Genomic DNA, 25,658 nt, shown 5'->3' with positions numbered 1-25,658 from the left:
AACTGCCAATTTTCATCCTTACAGAGTGTGTGTGCGTGTATCTTTTAGGAATACAGAGATGTCATTTGATATTTTAATTGCTATTTTAATGTCAATACCAGCAAAACGATTATCAAGTATAACAACCAATCAGAATAACAAATATTTCAGAAGTTAAAGGTTATTTTTACAAGATGTAAAAACAATCTCTAAAGTTGAGTGTCCTAAAAGACTCTATCCTATCTTGTAGAAATACCTTCAAGGGCTTTTTTTTTTTTTGGCCATGCCCAAGGCATGTGGAAGGTCCCGGGCCAGGGATCAAACCTGAGCCATAGCAGTGACCCAGACCACAGTAGCGCAACAGTCCGTGGAACTCCAAGGACTTTTTTTTAATATACAGTTTAAAACAAATTCCCTTGAGGCATAATTTACAAATAATGAAATGCTCACATTCTAAGTGTATAGTGTGACAAGGCTTTGGCAAATACCTGTCAGAATATAGACCTTTTGGAGTTTCCTGGTGGCCTAGTGGTTAAAGGGTCCAGCAATTGTTACTGCTGTGGCTTGGGTCACTGTTCTGGTGCGAGTTCCCTCCCTGGCCCAAGAACTTCTGCAGGCTGCAGGTGCAGCCAACAAACAAATAAACAAATAAATAAATAAAAATAAAAAATGTATAGGGAGTTTCCACTGTGGCATCAAGGGTTAAGGATCCAACTGCAGCAGCTCAGGTCCCTGTGGAGGTGTGGGTTTGATACTCAGCCTGGCACAGCAGGTGAAGGATCCAGCATTGCTGCAGCTGTGGCTTGAATTCAATCCAAGGCCCAGAAACTGCCATATGCTGTGGGTGTGGCATATGTGTATGAAGAGGCTGGGGGGCTTTTCCACTATTCCAGGCAGTTCCCTCCTGACCCTGCCAGTCTATCTTGCCCCATCCCTGGCCCCAAGTAACTACTGATCTACATCGTGTCATCATAGATTCGATTTGGCTTTTCTAGAGTTTCGCATAAATAAAATGGTACAGGATGCTTTTTTGTGTCTAGTTTCTCCCATTCTCCATGTTTTTGAGATTCTCCTTGTGATTGCCTGGGTCAGTATTTCATTCCCAAGGACAGTTTTCAGTAACAGAAAAACAGAACACGTTTCAATTCTGGGCAGAACTTGCAGAAATATTCTCACTTCCACACTTTGTTCAGATAAGAGTCTTTGAAGCAATTTTATGACATGGAATGGTGTCTACCCTCTGTGGAAAGAGGAAATTCCTGAGATTCCTTTTCTCTTGCAACATTCTCAAGACACCATACCCGCTTTCCATTAGAAAAGAAAGGTCCTGGAACCTCAAAACCCACCTTATGGAAAGGAAGGCTGCAGAAGAGAATTCTAAGCCAGAGGAATGAGGGTCAGAAACCGGTTGGCTCCAATACACCTGATATAAATCAACACCTTCTTCCGGAGTTCCCGTCGTGGCGCAGTGGTTAACGAATCCGACTAGGAACCATGAGGTTTCGGGTTCGGTCCCTGCCCTTCCTCAGTGGGTTAAGGATCCGGCGTTGCCGTGAGCTGTGGTGTAGGTTGCAGACTCGGCTCGGATCCCGCCTTGCTGTGGCTCTGGTGTAGGCCGGTGGCTACAGCTCCGATTGGACCCCTAGCCTGGGAACCTCCATATGCCGCGGGAGCGGCCCAAGAAATAGCAAAAAGACAAAAAAAAAAAAACAAAACAAAACAAAAAAACAAACACCTTCTTCCTCTCTCTGATTTGTCCCTGACACCTCTCACGATCTGAGGTGACTGCATCCATTTCCTTTCCAGAACGTCTGTGGCTGGCTGAATAACAAAGCCCTGCCATCAGTGCCCTTCCTGGGAGAGGATCCGACTCCCCCACTACACACACAGCAGGCACGCGCCTTGGCCAGATCTGGCCATGCAGACACACGCCGCCCTGGTCCATCTTCTCGCATGGCTGGAGCGTGTCCTGTGGTGTGGAGGCTCCCCTGGTGATTTCGCCCTTTTCCTGTTGAGGTTGTTCCCATTTTTCACTTTCCCATCAGCACATTGCTCACAGGCCTTCTGACCTTGTGCTCACAGGTGAGGTTTTCCCCAGGTGGGTCCTAGGGATGGAGCTGCTGGGCCAGGGGGTCGGTGCGTGGCGCTTTGCTGTGGCCGAGCATTCTGCCCGGTGTTGGGGACATGACTCGGATGGTCAGTGTCGCAAATGAGATACATGAACACGGGGAGATCTCGACAAGGCTCTTTACTTCTGCAGAAGGACACGGGCACTCAAAAAGCACGCGCGCTGAACCAAGGACCCTCCCCAGTTTATTCCTAATGCAGGTGATGTCCCTGTCCCCTTCCCATGGGTCAGGTCAGGGTGCACATTCTTCTCAGTGGGCTAATTTGAAACGAACTGTTACTGGGAGAAGAGGGAAAGAGGAGGGAGGGGTCGCAGGAAGGCGTTTCAGCCAAAACCGGAGCAAAATGGAGTAACCAAAAGACTTCCTTTGATAGAAAAGACATTACGGGAGTTCCCATCATGGCTCAGTGGTTAACGACTCCGACTAGGAACCAGGAGGTTGCAGGTTCGATCCCTGGCCTCGCTCAGTGGGTTAAGGATCCGGTGTTGCCGTGAGCTGTGGTGTAGGTTGCAGACACGGCTCGGATCCCGCGTTGCTGTGGCTCTGGTGTAGGCCAGCGGCTACAGCTCCGGTTGGACCCCTAGCCTGGGAACCTCCATATGCCGCGCAGGTGCAGCCCTAGAAAAGACAAAAAGACAAAAAAAGGAAAGAAAAGACTTTATGCTACTTTCCACTCGGGGTCTGTACACAGGGCGTTCTTCCTCCCAGCCACCCCTCGGAAGCTGCCCAGCCTACGTGTCTCCTCTTTACCACCTCTGCTTATGTACGGTTCACAAAGAGGTCTCCCTTACTTTTATCTCGCCTGCAACTTTCTGGGTCTTTTCTCTTTTTTGTGTTGTACTCGTCTTTATTATATATTTGAAGCATGGGTCACGATGCTGTTTGGCTGTAAATCTGTCCTGAGCGACTTTTCTCTGCATCTCCTCCACCCCACAGTGCCTTTCTACTGGTCTCCTTGCTCCTTGGCCCCAGAAACAACCTTCCCAGGCTTGTCTTGGAGGCCGCCTAGTTCCTGGGTTATTTTTCTAAGCTTGGCTCAGATGTCAGCTCTTTTGTTTCCTCACTGGGACAGAACTTCCTCCTGGGATAGCAGCTGTCACCACATTTATAGTCAGGGCCCTGAACTGAAGGCCTGGCTGCTTGGCCTGAGCCACACGGTGACCCCTTTCATAACCACAGTGATAGGGGACCTCACTCCGAGGGGAGAGTGTACAGAGGATCACTTGGCGACCCGGTGGGGGAGACTGTGTGTGTGGGGGGTGCCCACTGGGTTCCTACCACGTGATGGCAATAGTAACAGCAGCCTCCAGGAGCAGGCACTCTGCTAAGGGTTTCTTGACAGTTTCTGATGTCCCGGACAGAGAATAATAGAATAAGCTCCCCCTGGTGGCGGGGTGCATCAATGCAAAATGTCCTTGCAAAGATGCTTGAGCATCATAAGCTCGTCACAAGGACACTCAGCTGATCAGAGCACACATGTGAGAGTTCCCTTTTTTTTTTTCCAATAGACAAATTTCAGTGCATTTTAAAGATACCACAAATTAGTCTTGGGGATCATTTGGTATCTTCTTCTTTCCATAGCGAGGCGTCTCTTAGGTCTTACTCCTCAGACTGCCGATTTTTCAGAGATATGGATAACATCCCAATTTTTTCTGATTTCCTTGTTTTTACCTATGGCTTGCTGAGTCAGAGCAGCTGAATTTGATGCAGGGTCAATGCAGATCACTCTCCGGTCTTGAGATACTGCATAAGCAATGCCTGGCCTTGTATGAACCCTGCAGATTTTTCATCCAAGAAACTTCAGATTTCAAGAGACCTGTTCTCCTGAATACAGACACGGTTGGGGAAGTGAGCACACACAGACACACTCCTGTAATGGAAGCCTGTGGAACACCCTTGATCACGTCTCTGTTTGACTATGGTCAGCATGAACTGGAGCTGGTTTTTTTCTCTGCTGTTTGTCAATCCAGAGCCCCTTTCTGTTCTTTCCAAGGAGACTGAGCTCCATACCAATGCCGTTCCTCTGCAGGATTCCTCCAGGGCCCCTCACAGCAACTGCCCGAGTGACAGGGACATTTTATGGAATGCTGATGTTCACGTTGCTGAAAACAGTCTACATTCTCCTATTGGATTCAGCAAAGAGAGCACGTTTTTCTTTCTCTCTTTCTTTCTTTCTTTTTTTTTTTTGGACAGAAATGCAAACTAGAGTTCGTTATTCTCTGTATAAACTCACATACATTCCTTCACATCAATCCAATCTTTCCATACCAATTTTTTTATTGAGGTATAGTCCGGAATTACAATGTTGTGTTCCTTTCAGGTGTACAGCATGGCGATTATTTTTCAGATTATTTTCTCACGTAGGTTATTACAAGATATTGAGTATAGTTCTCTGTGCTATATAGTAGGTCCTGATTGATTATTTCATATCAAAGAGCATCTTAAGGTTTATTTATTTATTTATTTATTTATTGCTTTTTAGGGCCACACCCATGGCATATGGAGGTTCCCCAGGCTAGGGGTCTAATCGGAGCTACAGCTGCCAGCCTACGCCCCCGCCACAGCAACGCCAGATCTGAGCTGCGTCTGCCACCTACACCACAGCTCATGGCAACGCCAGATCCTTAACCCACTGAGCAAGGCTGGGGATTGAACCCGCTACTTCATAGTTCCTAGTCAGATTCGTTTCTGCTTCGCCATGACGGGAACTCCAAGATTTATTTTTTTAAAGAGTTTTTTCAGAAAAAAAAAAAAAAAAGCTTTTTCGAGATATAACGCACATGTATATAGTTCACCCATTTAAAGTGTGCCATTCAGTGGCTTTTTGTATATTCACGGATATGGGTGGCCGTCATTATAATCCATTTTAGCACACTGTTGTCATCTCAGAAAGAAACTCTGTACCCTTCTCTCCCTCCCACCCAGCCCTAAACCACCACTAGTTGATTTTTTTGTCTCCATAGATTTGGCTAGTCTGGATGTTTTCTGTACATTATGTAGCATGTGATCTTTTGCCTCTGAATGTTTTTAAGTTCAATGTATTTACACTGCAAATCTGCTTTGGACTGGAATCATCAGAATCAGAGGTTTTAGCTCTGGGATATCATACAGGTTCGGCTCCTGACCCTGAGAAAGGAACTCATCAAACTGATCCGCTCCCTCTGACTCCCCCTCTGCAGAAGGTCAGCCAGGTCCCTGCTCCCACCAGAGTCCCTTTACCCAGCCAAACTGACAAGCCTTTGTCTCAAATATTGGGCGGGCATCCTATGACTCTGGGACAAGACCTACCTGTGAGCACCTGTTGCATTGCCAACTCATCGGGTTAAGTAGATGCTCTAAGGAGGAGGATGGCTCTGAAAACCTCAGAATCCAAATTCTACAATCTCAAGGGAGCCAGGGTGGGGGCAAGGAGTTGTTCCACCTGAGCTGGAGTAGAGGGGAGACAGAAACGAAGGCCCAGTGCCAAAGGGAGACCTGGCTTGTAGCACCAGGGCAAGAGGGGAAAAACACAAAAAAGAGATACAATGGCAACAAGCAGATTCAGAAGGTCGGATACGAGGGGCCAGCTGTAAAGTTGTGTGTGGGTTTCTGACTGCTCAGAGGGCTGGTGTCCCTAACCCCTCATTACTCAAGGGTCGGCAGTATTTGCTCTGGCTAGAACCTAAAGTACAGTGTTTAACGGCAGCAATAAAAGCAGGCATCCTTGTCATGTTCCTGAATTTAAGGGGAAAGCTTTCTCTCTTTGAGTATGATATTAGCTGTGGGTTTTTCATAAATACCCTTTATCACGTTGAGAAATAGTCTCTTTATTCCTACTTTTCTAGGAGTTTTTATCATAGAATGATGGTGGATTTTGTAAAATGCCTCTTCTACCCCAGTTGAAATAATCATGTGGTTTTGAAGAATTCCCACTGTGGTGCATCAGGTTAAGGATCTGGCATTGCTGCAGCTGTGGCATAGGTTGCAGGTGCAGCTCAGATTAAATCCCTTGCCTGGGAAGTTCCATATGGCCAAAAAAAGAAAAAAAAAATCATGCGGTTTTGTTTCCTTCGTTCTGCTAATGTGATGCATTACATTGATTGACATTCTTTTTTTTTTTTTTGTCTTTTGTCTTTTTTGTTGTTGTTGTTGTTGTTGTTGCTATTTCTTGGGCCACTCCCACGGCATATGGAGGTTCCCAGGCTAGGGGTTGAATCGGAGCTGTAGCCACCGGCCTACGCCAGAGCCACAGCAACACGGGATCCGGGCCGCGTCTGCAACCTACACCACAGCTCACGGCAACGCCGGATCGTTAACCCACTGAGCAAGGGCAGGGACCGAACCCACAACCTCATGGTTCCTAGTCGGATTCGTTAACCACTGCGCCACGACGGGAACTCCTGATTGACATTCTTAGTTGAACCACCCTTGAATGCCTGGGATAAATCCCACTAGGTCATGGTGAATAATTCTTTAGATAGGGTATTGAATTCAATTTGCATATATATTACATGCAAATATATTGTATGCAAATATATATATATATATATATATATATATATATATATATATATTTGCTTTTTAGGGTCCCACCCTCGGCACATGGAGGTTCCCAGGCTAGGGGTCGAATTGGAGCTACAGCTGCCGGCTTATGCCACAGCCACAGCAATGTTTTATATGAGCCACGTCTGTGACTCACACCACAGCTCACAGCAATGCCGGATCCTTAACCCACTGAGTGAGGCCAGGGATCAAACCCACAACCTCATGGCTCCTAGTTGGATTCGTTTCCACTGCTCGCCTGCCACGGGGAACTCCTCAATTTGCTAATATTTTGTGGAGGATTTTTGCATCTATGTTTGTAAGGGAAATTGGTCTGTAATCTCATTTTCTTGTGATGTCTTTATCTGGCTTTGACTGGACTCAGGATGAGTTGGGAAGTGCTCCTTCCTCCTTCCATTTTTGGGACGAGTTTGAGAACCATTAGTGTTCATTCTTCTTTAAATGTTTGGTAGAATTCACCTAGGAAGCCATCTGGTCCAGGACTTTTCTTGTTGGGAGGTTTTTGATTGCTGATTGAATCTCTTTACTTGTTATGGGTATGCTGAGACTTTCTATTTCTTCTTGAGTAAGTTTAGGTAATTTGTGTGTTTCAAGGAATTTGTCCATTTCTTCTAGGTTACGTAATTTGTTGGTGTACAATCATTCAGAGTATTCTCTTATAACCCTTTTTATCTCAATAAGCTTGGTAGTTACCATCCTCATTTTCACTTTTTTTTTTTTTTTGTCTTTTTAGGGTCACCCCTTCGGCATATGGAAGTTCCTAGGCTAGGGGTCAAATCAGAGCTGCCACAGCAACACCAGATCCAAGCTGTGTCTGTGACCTACACCACAGCTCACAGCAACACCGGATCCTTAACCCACTGAGCAGGGCCAGGATCGAACCCACATCCTTGTAGACACTAGTCAGATTTGTTTCTGCCGTGCCACGACAGGAACTCCTCCATTTTCATTTCCGAGTTTAGTTATTTGCAGCTTTCTTTTTTCCCTTTGTAAGACAATGCTGTGCTCTGAATGTTTATGTCCATGCAGAACTAATCTGTTAAATCCTAATGCTGAATGTGATGGTATTAGGAGGTGGGGACTTTGGAAGGTGCGTAGGTCCTGAGGGCAAAGCTCTCATGTGAATGGTATTTGTACCCTTATAAAAAAGGCTCCAGAGAGATCCCTGGCTCCTTATGCATGTGATGGATGATATAATGAGATGTCTGCAACCCAGAAGAGGCCCCTCACCTTGCATTGGTGGTACCTTCATCTTAGACTTCCAGTGTCTAGAGCTGTGAGGGATGAGTGTCTGTTGTTTATAAGCCATGGTATTTTGTTAGAGCAGCCTGAACAGTCTAGCAAAAACTTTGTCAATATTGTTGATCTTTTCAAAGAACCCACTTTTTGTTTCATTGATTTTTTTTTCCCATCAAATCCCTTTTTTGGGTGACACAATTTAACCCATAACAGTGACCATATTTGGAAATAGAGGTTTTTTTTGCAGATGTGACAGTTAAAATAAGGTTGCAGTGGATTCGGATGGGTTCTAAATCCAAGGAATGGTGTTCTTACACTTTCCCATAAGCGGTGCACAAGCGCTGATTTCTCCACATCCTTGCCAACACTTGTTGTTTTCTGTTTTGTTTTGTTTTTTACTTTTTTAAGGCCCTCACCCATGGCATATGGAAGTTCCCAGGCTAGGGGTCCAATTGGAGCTACAGCTGCTGGCCTGTATCACAGCCACCAGACTACATCACAGCCACGGCAACCCAGGATCCAAGCTGAGTCTGTGACCTATACCACAGCTCATGGCAGCGCTGGATCCCCGGCCCACTGAGCAAGGCCAGGGATCTAACCTGCATCCTCACGGATACTAGCCAGATTTGTTTCCAATGCACCAGAGCAGGAACTCCTGTTTTCTGTTTTTTGGTAGTAGCCATCTAGTTTTGGTTTGCATTTCACTATTGATTAATGATGTTGAGCATCTGTTCATGTGCTTATTGCCCATCCGTTTATCTTCTTTATAGAAATGTCTACTCAACTCCTCTGTCCATTTTTGAATCAGGTTGGTTTTTTGTTTTTATTTTTGTTTTGTCTTTTTAGGGCCACACCCACGGCATATAGGAGTTCCCAGACTAGGGGTCCAATCGGAGCTGTAGCTGCCGGCCTACACCACAGCCACAGCAACTTGAGATCTGAGCTGCACCTGCAACCTATACCACAGCTCATGGCAGTGCCGGATCCTTAACCCACTGAGCAAGGCCAGGGATCAAACCTGTGCCCTCATGGATTCGTTTCCGCTGAGCCACGGATGGGAACTCCCAGGTCATTTGTTTTAATTGTGATTTTTCTTTTCTTTTTTTTTTTTTGTCTTTTGTCCGTTTAGGGCCACACCCGCGGCATATGGAAGTTCCCAGGCTAAGAGTCTAATCAGAGCTGTTGCTGCCGGCCTACACCACAGCCACAGCAATGCCAGACCCCAGCTGCGTCTTTGACCTACACCACAGCTCACAGCAACGCCAGATCCCTAACCCACTGAGCGAGGCCAGGAATCGAACCCGCAACCTCACGGTTCCTAGTTGGATTCGTCTCCACTGTGCCACGATGGGAACCCCTGTTGAACATTTTGTATCATGAAAGCGTACTGAATTTTAACAAATGCTTTTTCTGCATCAATTGAGATACTCATGTGATTTTCTTTCCTCTTCATTCTGTGAATGTGGTACATTACACTGATTTTTATATGTTGACCCATTCTTGCATTCTAGGGGAATATCTCACTTGGTCATGATATATAATCCTTTTAGTGTTATTATTCTTATTGGATTTTGTTGTTGTTGTTACAACTTGGTGTAATAAGATTCTAAAGATTCGTGATTCTCAAACCTGAACACACACATCAGGATCACCCGAAGGACTTGCTGAAACAAATTGCTGGGCCCCACCCAGCATGTGATTTAGTAGGTGTCTGTGGGGACTGAAAAAAAACTTTTTTTTTTTTTTTTAAGCCATGGCAAGGAGTTTTGATTGGCTGTGAAATGGAATGGAGATGCACCAGAGTGCTTTTTGGGGGGTGGGGGCGGCGGAGGGGCCAGCCCATGGCGAGGGGAAGTTCCCGGGTCAGGGATCGAACCTGAGCCACAGCCGTGACAGTCGGCCAGGCCACCCAGAGAACTCTCTGAAATTTTACTTTTTAAGGAGTTTGACGATAATGATGATAATGGCCAGGAACCACACGTTGAGAACCGTGACTCTAGAAGATTCTGTCTATGATTCACGGCTTTGAGCGTTTTAGGAAAAGTGGTGTGTGTCGTGTCCCCACTGCTGGAGTGTTGGTTTTTTTCACTGGGAGTCTTTTCATTGCTCCCAGAATCTTTTGGGGGGGGAGTTATTCTTTCCTCTTTGGGTTGAACTTATTCATCTTTGTTGTTAAGAAATGTCTGACGTGTATTTTATCATCAGGATTGTGATGAGATTTGTGTAGAAGAGGTCTCTGCATCTCTGCAGGTTCCCTGTTACTGAATACTTACCGTGGGCCAGGCCTGGCCTCCGGTGACCGTCCCTCCCTTAATCGCGGCACGGGCAGGCCCCTCTGGCACCCCCTGGCTTTGGTCCTCCCTCAGGCTGGTGGCTGGGAATTTGCTTGCACATCACTCTCGGGGATGCAGGAAGCCCACCTGGTGCCTGGCGTCACAGGCTAGCCGGATAACTGACTTTACCACCAACCACACCATCCCCCTCGGGGGTACCCTGTAGTGGTACCGGACGGGCTTACGCAAGGGGAGTGTGTGAGCAGGAAGGACCCCGGGAGGAAGGGTGATAGACGGGGGTTGACCAGGTTAATCAAGCCCATCGGGTCCACCAAGACACCCAAGGCTCCGTGATGCCTGGCAGCGAAGGGTGGGGGGTGCGCAGGGCAGAGGCTCTGATGAGAGCCCCTCCTCCCTCCCCAGCTGTGACTCTAGCCAGGCTTGCCCCATTTTTCTACTTCCTTGAGGACTCTTACTGCCAGTTCAAGACCCCCGAGAGCTCCCCTCGGAGGGAGACAGGCTGGGCAGGAACCACACACAGCCTCCGCTTGGGTCTGTTTTATTTGGGAGCGGGGAGAGGAGGGCTCTAGGCCTGCTGTGCCCGCAGGAGTGCTCGCACCTGGGCGATCTGCCAGTCGACACTGGAGCGCGCGGTGCCACCCAGGGCTGTGTACTGCTCCACGCTGTGGCTGTAGTCCCACACCTGGCTCACGTCGCCCGAGAACAGGGGACTAGGGGGGAAGGAGGAGATGGACCAGGGCGGCCCGGCCACCCCAGCCTTGCTTCCTGGAGGGCGGCAGAGGGAGGGAAGGTGGGAGGAAGGGGACGTACCTGATGTTCTGCAGCTCCTGCAGGGACAGCTGGTTGAGGGCCACCCCCTTGGTCTCGGCCATGAACACGGCTTTCCCGGAGGCCTCATGGGCCTGGCGGAATGGCATCTGGGGGGCGCCAGGGCGGAGGGCGTGCTGATGCAGGCTTCCTCCGCTCTCAGTACTGCTGGGGGTGCCTGTGCCCTCCCTGAGCACCCCCACCCCCCTGCCTGGAGAACAGCCCTGTCCCCCGGCCCCTCCACCCTGGCTGCCCCACACTCACCCCTTTGCGGACTAGGTAGTAGGCGAGGTCAGTGGCCAGCATGTCGGGACTAAGAGCCTGTGCCATGTTCTCACGGCGAACCTGGGGACAGCAGGCCAGGCGAGTGGTGACTCCTCGGGACCCTGGGTCCTGGAGCTGCCAGCCCCCGGCCCAGCCACCTCAGCCAAGACGTCCCCTGCCTTGGGCGGATCCCCTCTTCCACCCTGTTCTGTGCTCTCTGCTTGCACCATCTTTTCATAATTACTGATAATTATTAGCTGTGTCCAGGGGTTGCCTTGACATTGTCAAAGGCTCTTGAGCATCAGAATCGCCTGGAGGATTTAATACGCAGACGGATCACTGTGGCCTAACCCAGAATCTCTGATTCAGTAGACCTGGAGTGGGGCCCAGGATTGCTGTTCTGTCAAGTTCTCAGGTGACGCTGATGCTGTTGATCCTGGGGCCACACTCTGAGAACCACTGCTTTGGAGACACACCCTGAACCGTTTAGGAATGAAATGACAGGATGAGGGGATTTGCTTAAAAACAATGGTGGGGAGTAGAGTGGATAAAGACAGCGAAACAAGTGTTGATTGTTGTTTAAGCAGAGTGTTGGTGCGTAGGGGCTCATCATACATCCTCTCAACTGTTGTGTACTGCAGTTTCCCATAGTAAGTGGTTCAAAAAGACATCTGGGAGTTCCCTTTGTGGCTCAATGGGTTGAAAATCTGACACTGTCTCTCTGAGGATGCAGGGTCGATCCCTGGCCTCACTGAGTGGGTTAAGGATCCGGTGTTCCCACAAACGGCACTGTAGGTCACAGATGCAGCTCGGATCCAGTGTTGCTGTGGCTGTGGCGTAGGCTGGCAGCTACAGCTCCCTTTCACCCCTAGCCCATTCCACACACCGTGGGTGTGGTTGTAAAAAGGGGAAGAAAAAAAAAGCCCAACCCACTTCCATTCGACTGCAGCAGCTTCAGTTTGTCTCTTCACTGTTCCCAGGGCAGGAACAAGCAGGTACCCTTCCCCCTGCCCCAGGGCTTCCAGTCCCACCCACCCACCCTTGCCTTCTCTCAAGATCGCCCTCCCGGCATCCCACCCCCACCCCTGCGTTTCGGGACCTAGTGGTGAAGAGGTGTGTCTTGCCTGCAGTGTAGAGATGACCCCAGTGGCCACCTGGAGGACAGCGCTCATGGTGTCAGACACTTCAAACACGGCTTCCTTGTCCTCCTAGGAGGCACGAGGCATGAGGTAAGATCCCAGCAGCCAGGTCCCCACTGCCTTCCCCTGGGAACACTCAGCACCCCGTACACCTTGCACCCAGGGAGGGTGAGAGCTCTCAGGGGGGTCAAGGGCTGGCTGCACAGTTCCGTGGGGCCCCTGCCTGGGCGTGCCAGGACCCCGAGAACTGGTATGTGGTGTGTATGCAGGCAGATCCCTCATGCACTCATACCTGTAAGTCCTTGTTGTAGGTGCTTGGAAGTCCCTTGAGTGTCATCAGGAGTCCAGCGCACTGAGGGGAGGGCGAGGATGAGGAGGCCGCACCTCGGAGCTGTCCCGGAAGGTCCCTTGGGCCCCTCCGGATCAGCGTGGAGGCCTGCCCCCACTCCCTGCCCTGCTCACCCGCCCAAACACTCGCCCCGCCTTGCTCCGGATCAGCTCCAGGCTGTCTGGGTTTTTCTTCTGGGGCATCAGGCTGCTTCCAGTGCTGGAGACAAAGAAGCTGGGGCTGAAGGGGCTCCCCTGCCCCTTGGCTGGTCTGCTGGGCAGGTCAGCCCAGGGACTGGGGAGTGAGGGGAGGAAGGAAGGCAGGCTCCTGGGTGCAGATGTCTTACCTGTAGGCATCTGAGAGCTGCACAAAGTTGAATTCCTTGGTGCCATAGAGGATGAGGTCCTCGGCCATCCTGCTGAGGTGGGTCATGCACAGCGAAGCCCAGAACAGGAACTCGGCTTGGGGGAGGAAAGGAAGAGCCGGCTGCCTGGTCACCTGGCACCTCTCGCCCCCTCATCCCTGCCCCCGGAGAAGCTCCAGGTGGGCCGTACAGGGGTAGCAGGAAGCTGGAGAGGCGCCAGGGCTGGGGGACTAAAGGCACACCCTGCAGCGGGCTGGCTGCCAGGACTCACCCACAAAGTCTCGCTCGCTGGTGGCATCCATGCTGTTGAGAGTGACGGCGCCAAAGTTCAGCTCTGGACCAGGAGGGAGGGGGAAGGCAACGGGGCTGGGCTGGAGGAAGGAGGGGCTTCTCTCCCCTGAACCAGCGCCTCCCCTGGCCCCCCTCAGGGAGGGGGAGCTGGAGGGGCAGGAGGTCGGGGGGGTCTCTCGTATATATATATACACGTCCCGGGAGGGAAGTGGGAGCCCTGAGTCTCCCCTGCCCCAGGCACCCCTACCCCGGGCCTCCCTTGCTTTTCCAGCCTTATGTCCACAGATCACGGGCCGGTTTCTCGCAGACCCCGGCCCGGGGTGTCTGTGGTGCTCCCGCTCTCCCGGGAGGAGGGGCAGCGCGCCTCACCTGCTCGCAGCAGCTCCCGGTCCACACCCAGAGGGTTGCCTGCAATGGCCCCGCTGCCGAGACAGGGGGTTCTGAGTGAACAGGGTGGGTGTCCCGGCAGGCAGGCCAGGCACGTACACACGTGCATACCTGTGCCGGGCTCTGGCTGCCAGGACCACGGCCCGGTCAGCTTGGGTGCCGATACCTGTCCCCACGCAGGGGACAGTCATGAGCTGCTGGCTGGCTCTCTGGAGCTTCTTTAGAGAGCTCTGTGGCCTTGCTGACACACCCGTCCTCCTCTCAGAGCCGAGGGGCCATGTGTGGTCGTCCCCTGTCCCCTCCCACCTCGGACAATAGGCTGATTGCCTGGCTTTCTGTCCCCCTCTGTCCTCTCTGCTTCCTCCTCTTCTGTTGGACCCCCGTACGGCCCACCTGGAGCTTCTCCGGGGGCAGGGATGAGGGGGCGAGAGATGCCAGGTGACCAGGCATGCCCACCCCCTCCACCCTTGGGGTCCTGGGGCCTTGCTTACCTCCCCAGGGGCAGGACGTTGATCCGCTTCTGCACCTCCAGCAGCCTCTCGGAGTCTCTGGTCAGTGCCACAGCATGGCTGTGGGGAGCCGGGAGCAGGAGGGTCAGGGCAGCCTGCGCCCCTCCCCTCGGGCATGGCCCCCCTGGCACCGCCCCACTCACCTCAGGATCCAGTGGCTCCAGCGGATGGGCTGAGCCCTCTGCAGGTGTGTGTACCCCGGGAAGAGGATGTCACGTTCCCTGCGGGGGAAGAGCAGAGGCGGGGAGCCTGAGGGGCTCTGGAGGGTCAGGCGAGGCTGCCTGTGACACTTAGGACCCTGCAAGCCTCCAGGGCGGGCCCACCAAGAATCTGCATAAGGGACCAAGTGATCTCCTGGGGACAAACATAGTGTCAGGGAAGAGTCCAGAAGTGGGGCCTCCAGGGGGTGAGCGTGGGACCAAGCATAGGTGATGCCTTCAGCTCGGGCCCTGCACCTTGGCAGCAGATCTGGGCAGGGGCCGGGCAGGGGAGAAGGCACACACAGGTACCACCTGGCAGTGAGTTTGTGAGTGTGAGTTGCTCCAGAGGCGCCCAGAATAGCTGGGGGCCCTTTAAAGTAGGCAGGGCAGAGACAGAGGTGCTGTGGGTGACAGTTCTGCTTTTAAAAAATAAACAGCTTTATTGAGATATAATTCACATATAAACCACCCAGTTTAAGTATACGGTTCGTGTACAGCCATCCGCATACAGTTTCATCGCCCCAAGAAAGAAACCCTCGGCTCCTCTGCAGTCACTCCCTATTCCTCCCAACACCTGCCCCCAAAATGACAGTTCTTGGGCCCTTGTTTTCCCCCAGCGGTGAAGGCAGTGAAACAGGGGTCACAGGGAGCTGGGAAAGAGGAGGGGTCCACCCTGTCTCTGACACCAAACAGAGCCTTCTCAGCCGTGATGTCCCAGAGCCAGAGCTTGGGATGAGGCCAGCGGGAGGCGGCCCTCGGCTCGGTCCTTTGCCCGCCATGCTGGGTGGGTATGGGGACATGGGGCACGGGCAGGCTGAGGGGTGACTCTCTGGCTGCCCCAGGCAAGCCAGCCCCTTTCCTCAGGTTTCAGGGCATCATCCGCCCAGCGCCTTAGCCTCCTGCCTGTGGATCTGCAAGGGTGAGCTTGCCCTGCTGCTGAGCGGGGCTGCCTCAGGGAGGGATGCTGCAGCAAGTGCCCCACGCCTGGCTGCTCCTGCTCCGCCTCACTCGGTCCAGGAGCTCTGGGAACCCCTGTGCCCCAAAGCCTGGCTCCCCAACCCTCAACACCCCTACCACCTAGGTCTGTGGCTGCCTGTCTCAGGGGAGCAGAGTCCTCAGCTGCCTTCATCCCGTCGCTGCCACCCGGTGTCCCGGGGACTCACGCCTCTGCCCGATCCACCATGGTTCTGATGAGCTCCCGGAGGAGGGCCGAGAGGGCGGAGCAGTTCTGCCGCATCCACAGCCTGAGGTCAGTGACCACCTGTGGGGAGAAGGAGGTGGCCCTCAGGGACACAGATGTGCTGCTTCCCTGGGGAGCCAGGATCGAGGCTGAGCCCTAACTCTGTTGCCTGTGCTCCCCAGGGCTGGGAAGGCGCAGGGTGGGGACGGGGGCGGGGGCTGCAGCACCTGGTCGTTCCGACTTCGTCCTGTGTGCAGCTTCCCTGCCGTTTCACCGATGAGCTCCTGGGGGGTGCACGGAAGCAGGCGGTCGGGGTCAGCCCAGGTGGGGCGCACCCCTCCCCAGCCTGTGGCCCTCCCTCCCTGCCTCAGGGTCCCCTGGTGCTGCCCACGTCCCTGCCATCCCTGCCGAGACCTCCTGTTCTGAGGTCATATGATGAAGGGAAGAGAATGCTGGTGCTTATGCTCAAAGGGACGCAGGGCAAGCAGGGTGGAGGGCGGGGCTGGTGTCGCACCTTCAGACGCCGCTCATTGGCCGTATGGATGTCTTCATCATTGGGGTTGAGTTTGAAGGTGCCCTGGGCCCACTCCTCAGCTACCTGCAGCAGGTGGCAGCAACACAGAGGTCAGGAGGGCAGTCACGGGCAGCTGAGTCCTTGCAGCACTTCACAGGAGGGGCTGTGTCACCACCCACCCCAGGAGCATCTCAGGCCTGGTGCACCTTTGCTCAGGAGCCACGGACCACAGGGGCATTGAAAAATAAAGAGAGACAGCACAGCACAAGGTTAAAGGGCATCTCTCTGGGCTTATAATCACCACGAGGGGACGGGAGATGCTTGGGATGACACTGCAAGGGGCGCCCGGGGATTTGATGGAAGCCTGGGACCCCGGGGGCGGGTGGGGAGGGGGGAGGTCAGGGCGTGGAGGGTACCTTGTCCAGGCCGTGGAGTATCTGGTCCATCTCGGCCTTGGTGAGGAGCCCCGCCTTCTCCAGGCCCCGGCTGTAGGCCTTGCTGCCCTGCACGTCCACCTCCCACAGGTGCCGGTCATAGGCGATGGACGCGTTGAACTTCTCCATGATGGGGTCCACTGCACCCACAAAGCGGCCACCCCACAGCTTCCCGCTCTAGCCGGGAGAGCAGACGCTGTGAATCTCCTCCCCCCTTGAGAACAGTGCCTCTCACAAAGGGCCCTTGGGACAGATATCAAGTCTGATGGCGGTGGCAGCCGGCGGGCAGGGAGCTTCTCACTGGGCAGATGAGGGAGCTGAGGCTCAGAGAGCATCAGGCACGTGCCCGGAGTCACTCAGGGAGTGAATGCGGGAACCTGGCTGGACGCTGAAGTTAGGGGGCATCTTTCCCACCAGGCGGCGCTGCTCTAGGGAGATGGTGACAGGCACCTCTGAGGCCACAGAGAACTTCCGGGACCTTTCCTGCCACTGATCAAGGTGAGAAATCACTCTGGAATCCAGAGTTGGAATCCAGCTCTGCTATTCGAGGGGCAATGACAATAATACTAACATACGTCCCCTTCTCATTGTGTGCCAGGCACCATCGGCCACCCTCTGAAGGAGGTACCAGTGCTACTGCGCCACAGAGAGGGGCAGCCCGAGGCGCTAACCCCACACCCCATCAGGGCCTCTGCTTGCTCTGCTGCTCTGAACTTTTGCTTCAGGGACAGCGAGGAGGCACCTGAGGGGCCCCCTCAGTCTCACGCTGCCTGGGTCTCCCTCCCCCAGCTGGGGGTGGGGCTAGGTTCCCAGCGTCCCCCTCCCCCTCTGGAGAGCCCCCTGAGGCACCCTTTGTTATTGCCTTCTGGGAGGTCACTGGCTGACCCTCTGCCCCCCTGGAGCCAAGGGCAGAGGGATGGGACAGAGATACCTCTGTTTTGAAAGAGGGCATAGGTCAGGGCATGGGACAGATGGGGGAGGGGGCGCAGAACCCCTGAGGGGCAGTGAAACGCCCAGCATGCCAAGGGAGGTATGCCAAGGACATGTGTCAAGGACGGGAGGAGGGGGTGCTGGGCGGAGGTGGACATGTTACTTCACTGACATCTTTTCTGTGGAGGGGTGGTTTACAGTGGCCTCCGGGGGCATATGTTCTCCTCTGTCCCCCGGCAGTGTCCCAAACCTGTGTTAGCCTCTTGACCATACGTATGTTGTGTAATCTCTCTAACCCTCGGGGTTGCCTCTCTATGAACTAGGAATAACAATAACACCTTTTTGATGGAGTTGCGAGCGTTCAATTAGATTAAGCTAATGGCACACAGAGCACAGTAAATTCTAGGTAAATTCTTGGCCGGGGGCTGCCAGGGTCTGGGTGTGCCTTAACTCCACTCCTGGCACCATCGAGACCTCCACCATGCTCTGGACCCAGGCTCTGAGCTGACCCTCAGTGTGCAGCAGCCTTGGCTGCCAGAGGACTCTGCCCTGCAGATGCAGCTTCTGTGCCCCTCAGAGGCTGGACCCGCTGCTCAGCCCTCTACTGCCCAGCCAACCCTAGACCTCCAGCAAAGCACCACGTGAGGCCCTCCCTGGTCCTCAGCACGGGGGTCAGAGGGCCAGGCAGGGCCAGCCAGTCAGGACAGGGAGTCAGCCTTTCAGCCAGTGGCTGGGCAGCACCTCCCCAGCAGGTCCCTGGACTCCCTTCATGGGTTGTTCGTAATAACAACTACTTAACAAGTGGGGCTGCAGCCAAACCAATTAGTGCCAACCCACAGGACAGCCTGGGGCAAGCAGAGTCTCCTGAAGGAGGCCTACTCCGCATTGGACCTACTCCGCATCGGACCGAGCTTCTATCCCACTGGCAGGCCTAAAAGGACCCCAGGAGGATGTCAGAGTGAGGTGCCACCTCCTGGGCACTGAGTGAGGAGCCGGGTGGTGGGAGAGGGCTTTGTAAGCCAGAGCACATCTGGGCCAGAAGGGTCCCTTTGGGGCAAGGGCACAGGGACACCAGGTTGGGCTGGGATGAGTGAGCAACAGCCAATTTTGAACACCCGTGGGGAATAGCAGTGTTGTCACTCTTCGTGTCATTAACACCGTTTATTGAGCACCTACTATTGTGGGGCCCTGTGCTAGGCACTCTCCAGACGCTATTACACCCTCCCAGGAGGTGGGCACTGTTACCCCTATTTTACAAATGAGGAAAGAGGTTCAGGGAGGTTGAGTAACTACTTCAAAAACCAAGTCTCTTTGAATCCAAAGTCCAGGCCCTGCCATAGACCCTCCACCATGACCCAGAAGCCAGCAGGGCCGGTGGTCTTAGCCACTTTACTCAGAAGAACAAACTAAGGCCCAAAGAGGAAGTGACTTGCCAGCTCTGGAGGGCCAGAAGGGACTGGAACCCAGACCTCCTGCTCCCCAGGCCCAGGATTCCCTTCACTGGGATGGAGCAAACAGCCCCTTTTACCTGACGGGTTCAAAGCAATGACTTCATGATCCAGTACCTCACAGAGGCAGACAGACAGCTGTTATTATTCCCATCTGCCAGATACATCAACTGAGGCCCAAGGAAGGGAACCTGTGTCTTGGCCTCCTGCCACTGTCAGGACCCAGGAGTCCTCTGGCTCTGAGGGGGAGAGGCCAGTGAGACCGGAAGCCACCAGGTACTGGGGCCACAAGGCACAGTCCCCTACCTCCCGGCTCTTAACACAGGCAAGAGTCACGTGGACTCTGCTACACAGGCACCAGTTGCTACCAGGAGAGGGGAACACGATGGGGATTGACGGGGTGGGGTGGGGAGGAATGAGGAGGTAAGGGGGCTGAACGAGTGGGCAGCACCTTTTTCCTCCTGGCTTAGACCACTGTCAAGTCAGGTCAGGGGCACCCTCCTCAGCCGTGTGAGTTGGTAGGTTAGCCAGGGGAGGAGGGAGAGCAGACGGTGGTGGGGACACCGGGAAGTCAGGACAAAGTTCTTTCCTGGGGCTCTGGCAGGTGCGCCATGGGATACCCACCGCCTGGAGCCAGCGAAGACAATTACCAGGAGGGCGGCGGGAAGATCGCCTGCGCAGGTCACGCCCCGACCGGCCCCCAGGGCGCCCCACCCCTTCCTTTGGAGGCTCGGCAGATAGGCGTCCCCGAGGTCCCACTAACCTCTGATGCCATGTTGGGCGGTTCCTCGTCGTCCGGGAGCCTCAGTCCTCCGGGTCTGGAAGACAGGACAGGACTGAGGACCTCCTCGGCCCCCTGGCCGGGGGTCCCTGGGGCGAGGCGGCTCCAGGTTGGGGCACGGCGCTTGGTGTAGGCGGACGTGGGCAGCCCTAGCGCGCTCGTCCGGGTCCTCTACGTCCTCCGCTCCCGCCCGCCCCGCCTGTCCAGCCGCACACTCACCACCGCCAGGCTGCGCCGTGCGTCTCTCGGAGCCACCCGGCTGGGCTTTTCTGGCCGGGAGCGTCAGCCCCTGCCTGGCTCTGCCCCCTCCTCCTGGCAGCAGCCGCACCAATCCTGGCGGCCCGGCCTGGTGGGCGTTGCCTCTTCCCTCCAATCCGGACTGTGGGCGGAGCCGCCTCCGAGCTGCTCGGGGCTGATCCACCACAGGTAGGGAACCGTGAGGGTGGTGCCTGAGCGACCGTGCTCGAGACTGCAGACTGCCGCGGGCACAGGAGGGAGACCTAGGCTAGGGATAGAGGCAAAGACACTGGGCCGGGCCTGGCGGGCTCACTAGAGGTATAAGGTGAAATGGCATGCCCAATCTTTCATTCATTCAACAAGCACGTTCCCGGCACCTCTTCTGCACTAGATACAGAGTTAGACACTGAAGAAATGATACCTGCGTCAAGAAGCTCTAACAAAGCGTGGACAAGGTGTGCAGGGAGCACAGAGGGCAGTGCAGGGCGGGGCGTTTATCTGGGGGTTCTCAGGGGTCCTTGACACGACTTCAGCACGAATGAGAGCCTGGGTTCTAGGCGCCAGGAGTACAGGCTCGAACTTCTGCCCTGGAAGTGCCACATTCTGGGGGAGATGTCCCCTGAGCTGCGTCATAGAAGATGGGTCATTTTGCTTTTAGCTCAGCGAAAAAGGATTAGAACATTCCCTGCAGGGGGAGCAGCCTGGGCAAAGTCCTCGAGGCCAGAGACCAGAAGGTGAATGGCTTGCTTGGAGAACAGGAAACCGTCAGAGAGCCTATCACACAGGGTCAGGGGCTTGAGGACAGGGGTGGGGAGGAGAGGTGGGAAGCAGGCTGGGGCAGGTCAGGGTCTTGAATGTCAAAGGAGAAGGTTTGGTCTTGGTTCCATAGGTCATAGGGAGAAAAGACTTTTTTGTTTTTTGTTTTTTTTAATAGTTAACTTTCTTTTTTTTTTCCTTTTATTTTCCCACTGTATAGCAAGGGGATCAAGTTATCCTTACATGTATACATTTGTTCCCCCACCCTTTGTTCTGTTGCAACATGAGTATCTAGACATAGTTCTCAATACTACTCAGCAGGATCTCCTTGTAAATCTATTCTAAATTGTGTCTGATAACCCCAAGCTCCTGATCCCTCCCACTCCCTCCCTCTTCCATCCGGCAGCTACAAGTCTATTTTCCAAGTCCATGATTTTCTTTTCTGAGGAGATGTTCATTTGTGCTGGATATTAGATTCCAGTTATAAGTGATATCATATGGTGTTTGTCTTTGTCTTTCTGGCTCATTTCACTCAGTATGAGAGTCTCTGGTTCCATCCATGTTGCTGTAAATGGCATTATGTCATTCTTTTTTATGGCTGAGTAGTATTCCATTGTGTATATATACCACCTCTTCCGAATCCAATCATCTGTCGATGGACATTTGGATTGTTTCCATGTCCTGGCTATTGTGAATAGTGCTGCAATGAACATGCGGGTGCATGTGTCTCTTTTAAGTAGAGTTTTGTCCGGATAGATGCCCAAGAGTGGGATTGCAGGGTCATATGGAAGTTCTATGTATAGATTTCTAAGGTATCTCCAAACTGTTCTCCATAGTGGCTGTACCAGTTGACATTCCCACCAACAGTGCAGGAGGGTTCCCTTTTCTCCACATCCCCTCCAGCACTTGTTATTTGTGGATTTATTAATGATGGCCATTCTGACTAGTGTGAGGTGGTATCTCATGGTAGTTTTGATTTGCATTTCTCTTATAATCAGCGATGTTGAGCATTTTTTCATGTGTTTTCTGGCCATCTGTATATCTTCTTTGGAGAACAGTCTATTCAGGTCTTTTGCCCATTTTTCCATTGATTGATTGGCTTTTTTGCTGTTGGGTTGTACAAGTTGCTTATATATTCTAGAGATTAAGCCCTTGTCCGTTGCATCATTTGAAACTATTTTCTCCCATTCTGAAAGTTGTCTTTTTGTTCTCTTTTTGGTTTCCTTTGCTGTGCAAAAGCTTTTCAGTTTGATGAGGTCCCATGGGTTTATTTTTGCTCTAATTTCTATTGCTTTGGGAGACTGACCTGAGAAAATATTCATGATGTTGATGTCAGAGAGTGTTCTGCCTATGTTCTCTTCTAGGAGTTTGATGGTGTCCTGTCTTATATTTAAGTCTTTCAGCCATTTGGAGTTTATTTTTGTGCATGGTGTGAGGGTGTGTTCTAGTTTCATTGCTTTGCATGCAGCTGTCCTGGTTTCCCAGCAATGCTTGCTGAATAGACTTTCTTTTTCCCATTTTATGTTCTTGCCTCCCTTGTCAAAGATTAATTGACCATAGGTGTCAGGGTTTATTTCTGGGTTCTCTATTCTGTTCCATTGGTCTGTCTGTCTGTTTTGATACCAGTACCACACTGTTTTGATGACTGTGGCTTTGAGGTATTTCTTGAAGTCTGGGAGAGTTATGCCTCCTGCTTGGTTTTTGTTTCTCAGGATTGCTTTGGTGGTTCTGGGTCTTTTGCTGTTCCATATAAATTTTTGGATTGTTTGTTCTAGTTCTGTGAAAAATATCCTGGGTAATTTGATAGGGATTGCATTGAATCTGTAAATTGCGTTAGGTAGTATGGCCGTTTTTACAATATTGATTTTTCCAATCCATGAACATGGAATATCTTTCCATTTCTTTACATCTTCTTTGATTTCTTTGATTAAAGTTTTATAGTTCTCGGCACATAGGTCCTTTACCTCCTTGGTCAGGTGTATTCCGAGGTATTTGATTTTGTGAGGTGCAATTTTAAAAGGTATTGTATTTTTGTATTCCTTTTCTAATATTTCATTGCTGGTATACAGAAATGCGACTGACTTCTTTTTTTTTTTTTTGGCTTTTTGGCTTTTTGTTATCTCTTTGGGCCGCTCCTGCGGCATATGGAGGTTCCCAGACTAGGGGTCGAATCGGAGCTGTAGCCGCCAGCCTACGCCAGAGCCACAGCAATGTGAGATCCGAGCCGCGTCTGCAACCTACACCACAGCTCACGGCAATGCCGGATCGTTAACCCACTGAGCAAGGGCAGGGACCGAACCCGCAACCTCATGGTTCCTAGTCGGATTCGTTAACCACTGCGCCATGACGGGAACTCCGCGACTGACTTCTGAATGTTAATCTGCTACTTTACTGAATTTATTAATCAGTTCGAGTAGTTTTTGGGTTGAGTCCTTAGGGTTTTCTATGTATAGTATCATGTCGTCTGCATACAGTGACAGTTTTATCTCTTCTCTTCCTATATGGATGCCTTTTATTTCTTTTGTTTGCCTAATTGCTGTGGCTAGGACTTCCAAAGCTATGTTGAAGAGCAGTAGTGAGAGTGGGCATCCCTGTCTTATTCCAGATTTGAGTGAGAAGGCTTTCAGTTTTTCCCCATTGAGTATTATATTTGCTGTGGGTTTATCATAAATGGCTTTGATTATGTTCAGGAATGTTCCCTCTATACCCACTTTGGCGAGGGTCTTGATCATGAATGGATGTTGGGCAAACAGATTTTCCAAGTCAGGGGAGGGAGTTCCCTTCATGGCTCAGTGGTTAAGGAACCTGACTAGGATTTATGAGGATATGAGTTCGATCCCTGGCCTCACTCAGTGAGTTAAGGATCTTAGTGTTGCTATCGCTGTGAGCTGTGGTGTAGGTCACAGACTCGGCTCAGATCCCACGTTGCTGTGGCTGTGGTGTAGGCCTAGCCTGGGAGTTTTCATATGCTGCGGGTGTGGCCCTGAAAAAAAAAAGCAAAAAAAAAAAAAAAAAAAATTGGGGATCCAAAACTTTTTTAGAAAAATAAATCTAGCAACAGTATTGAGGTAGGAATGGAGGGGAGAAGAGATCAATAGCTGGGTTACCTCATGGGTTACTGGTTTTTAGCCTTCCCTCAAGGGTGGAGTTACTTGGAGTTGCTAGAATGCATCTGGTGATTGCAAGCTTTCCTAAATGCTCTTCCCTCTGCCTGGAATGCCCTGCTCACTGTCTATCTTGCTACTCCCCTTCATCCATCAGTATTCTAGCCAAGCATCTTCAGTGTTGGGAAGACTCTTGCTGAACCAGGTGTCCGGCTGCAGGCTCTTGTGGGGTCTTGGAGGAGCATCCAACAGTCTTTCCCCGAACTAGTAGCATGTGGCTTCTGGGCTTTCTCCCCTACCCTACTGTGAGCTCCTTAGAAGCAAGGCTCGGCCTCTTAATCCTGACCCCCAGCCCTCTCCTTCTTCTCCCACAGAAGCCCTAGAACTGGGCTGCAGGAGGCCACAAGGTGGGCAGGGAAGCCCTTGAGACCAGCCATTGGTCCTGACAACTAAATGTTGTGGCAAATCCCTGGGATCTGCCTGCTAGTGCCTGACATCCCTTCCTGCAAAAGTCAGTGGTACTCTGCAAACATGAGGTCCCTTTCCTGAATATCCAGCAGCACGCAGGGGGCAAACCCTTTGGCAAATGAATGGAGGCTAAAAAGGGTGTTGAGAAAGCGGTAAAAAAATGCTCATGGACTCACTGTTAAAAGCCTCATGAACCTGGATATATATGGATGTGTGTGTACGTCTATGTATAAATATATAATGTATATATTAGCTTTATTGATATTCAGTTGATATACAATAATGTATACATATTTAAAATGTATAATTTGCTATGTTTTGACACATATACACAAATGAAACCACGCCGTTCTCAAGACAGTGAACATATCCATCGTACTCCAAGGATCCTCATGCCTCTTCAGAGTCCCTTCTTCCTTTTCCTTTGGCTGCACCCTCGGCATGTGGAATTTCCTGTGCCAGGGATCGAACCCACACCACAACAGCCACCAGGGCCACAGCAGCGACCTGAGCCACTACAGTGACAATACCAGATCCGTAACCTGCTGTGCTACCGGGGAACTCCTCGTGTTAACTATTTTTAAGAGTACATTTCCGTAGCATTACATTTACATTGCTGTGAAATGTAACTCCAGAACTTTGTCATCTTGCAGAACTGAAATTGTATCCATTAAACAATTCCACTTCGCCCAGTGCCCCCAGCCTACTTTCTATATATATGAATTTCACTACTTTATGCCATCTCATCTAAATGGAACCATACATTGTTCTCCCTTCGGGACTGGCTTACTTCGCTTGGCATAATCTCCTCAAAGTTTATCCATATTGTGTAATGTGTCAAGATTTCCTTCCTTTTTAAGGCCAAATTATTTTTGTATTCTTTTTTTTTTTTACAGCCACACCTGCAGCATGTGGAAGTTTCCGGGCCAGGGGTCAAATTGGAGCTGCAGCTGTGGCCTATGCCACAGCCACGGCAATACCAGATCCTTAACCCACTGAATGAGGCCGGGGATTGAACCTGCATCCTCACAGAGACAGTGTTGGGTCCTTAACCACCCAATGGAAACTCCTAAAGCTGAGCCTCAGCAGGTGCTCCTAAAGCTGCATTATCATTGCATTGTGATAGTTAATTTTATGTGTCAACTTGACTGGGCTAAGGGATGCCCATAAAGATGGTAAAACATCATTTCTGGGTGTGTCTGTGAAGCTATTTCCAGAAGAGATTAGCATTTGCCTCGGTGACCTGAGTAAAACAGAGGGGCCCTCCCCCATGTGGCCCAAATAGAGCAAAAGGTGAAGGAAGGTGAATTTGCTCTCTCTGCATGAGCTGAGCC

At 51.8% G+C, this 25,658-nt stretch overlaps 1 protein-coding gene and 1 long non-coding RNA gene across 2 annotated transcripts; one reads left to right on the top strand and one right to left on the bottom strand.

Annotated features, from left to right (window-relative positions):
• On the bottom strand, positions 10,706-20,094 carry ASL (argininosuccinate lyase). Its single transcript, XM_021086360.1, has 17 exons — positions 19,979-20,094; positions 19,742-19,796; positions 16,583-16,777; positions 16,167-16,250; positions 15,880-15,936; positions 15,636-15,733; positions 14,416-14,493; positions 14,255-14,332; positions 13,746-13,798; positions 13,357-13,419; positions 13,068-13,182; positions 12,856-12,940; positions 12,686-12,745; positions 12,379-12,462; positions 11,255-11,335; positions 10,994-11,100; positions 10,706-10,893 (listed from the first exon to the last, which is right to left on the bottom strand). The coding sequence occupies exons 2-17, from the start codon at positions 19,751-19,753 to the stop codon at positions 10,749-10,751; spliced, it is 1,395 nt and encodes a 464-aa protein (XP_020942019.1). The 5' UTR covers positions 19,754-19,796; positions 19,979-20,094; the 3' UTR covers positions 10,706-10,748.
• Positions 16,784-17,880, top strand: LOC102161858. The gene is made up of 2 exons (XR_302139.2): positions 16,784-17,098; positions 17,199-17,880. It is a non-coding gene; the product is annotated as an uncharacterized LOC102161858 (long non-coding RNA).

Source organism: Sus scrofa, chromosome 3 (assembly GCF_000003025.6).
Source record: "Sus scrofa isolate TJ Tabasco breed Duroc chromosome 3, Sscrofa11.1, whole genome shotgun sequence".
In the NCBI taxonomy this organism is placed as follows: domain Eukaryota; kingdom Metazoa; phylum Chordata; class Mammalia; order Artiodactyla; family Suidae; genus Sus; species Sus scrofa.
This window is presented reverse-complemented; position numbering and strand designations above follow the sequence as displayed.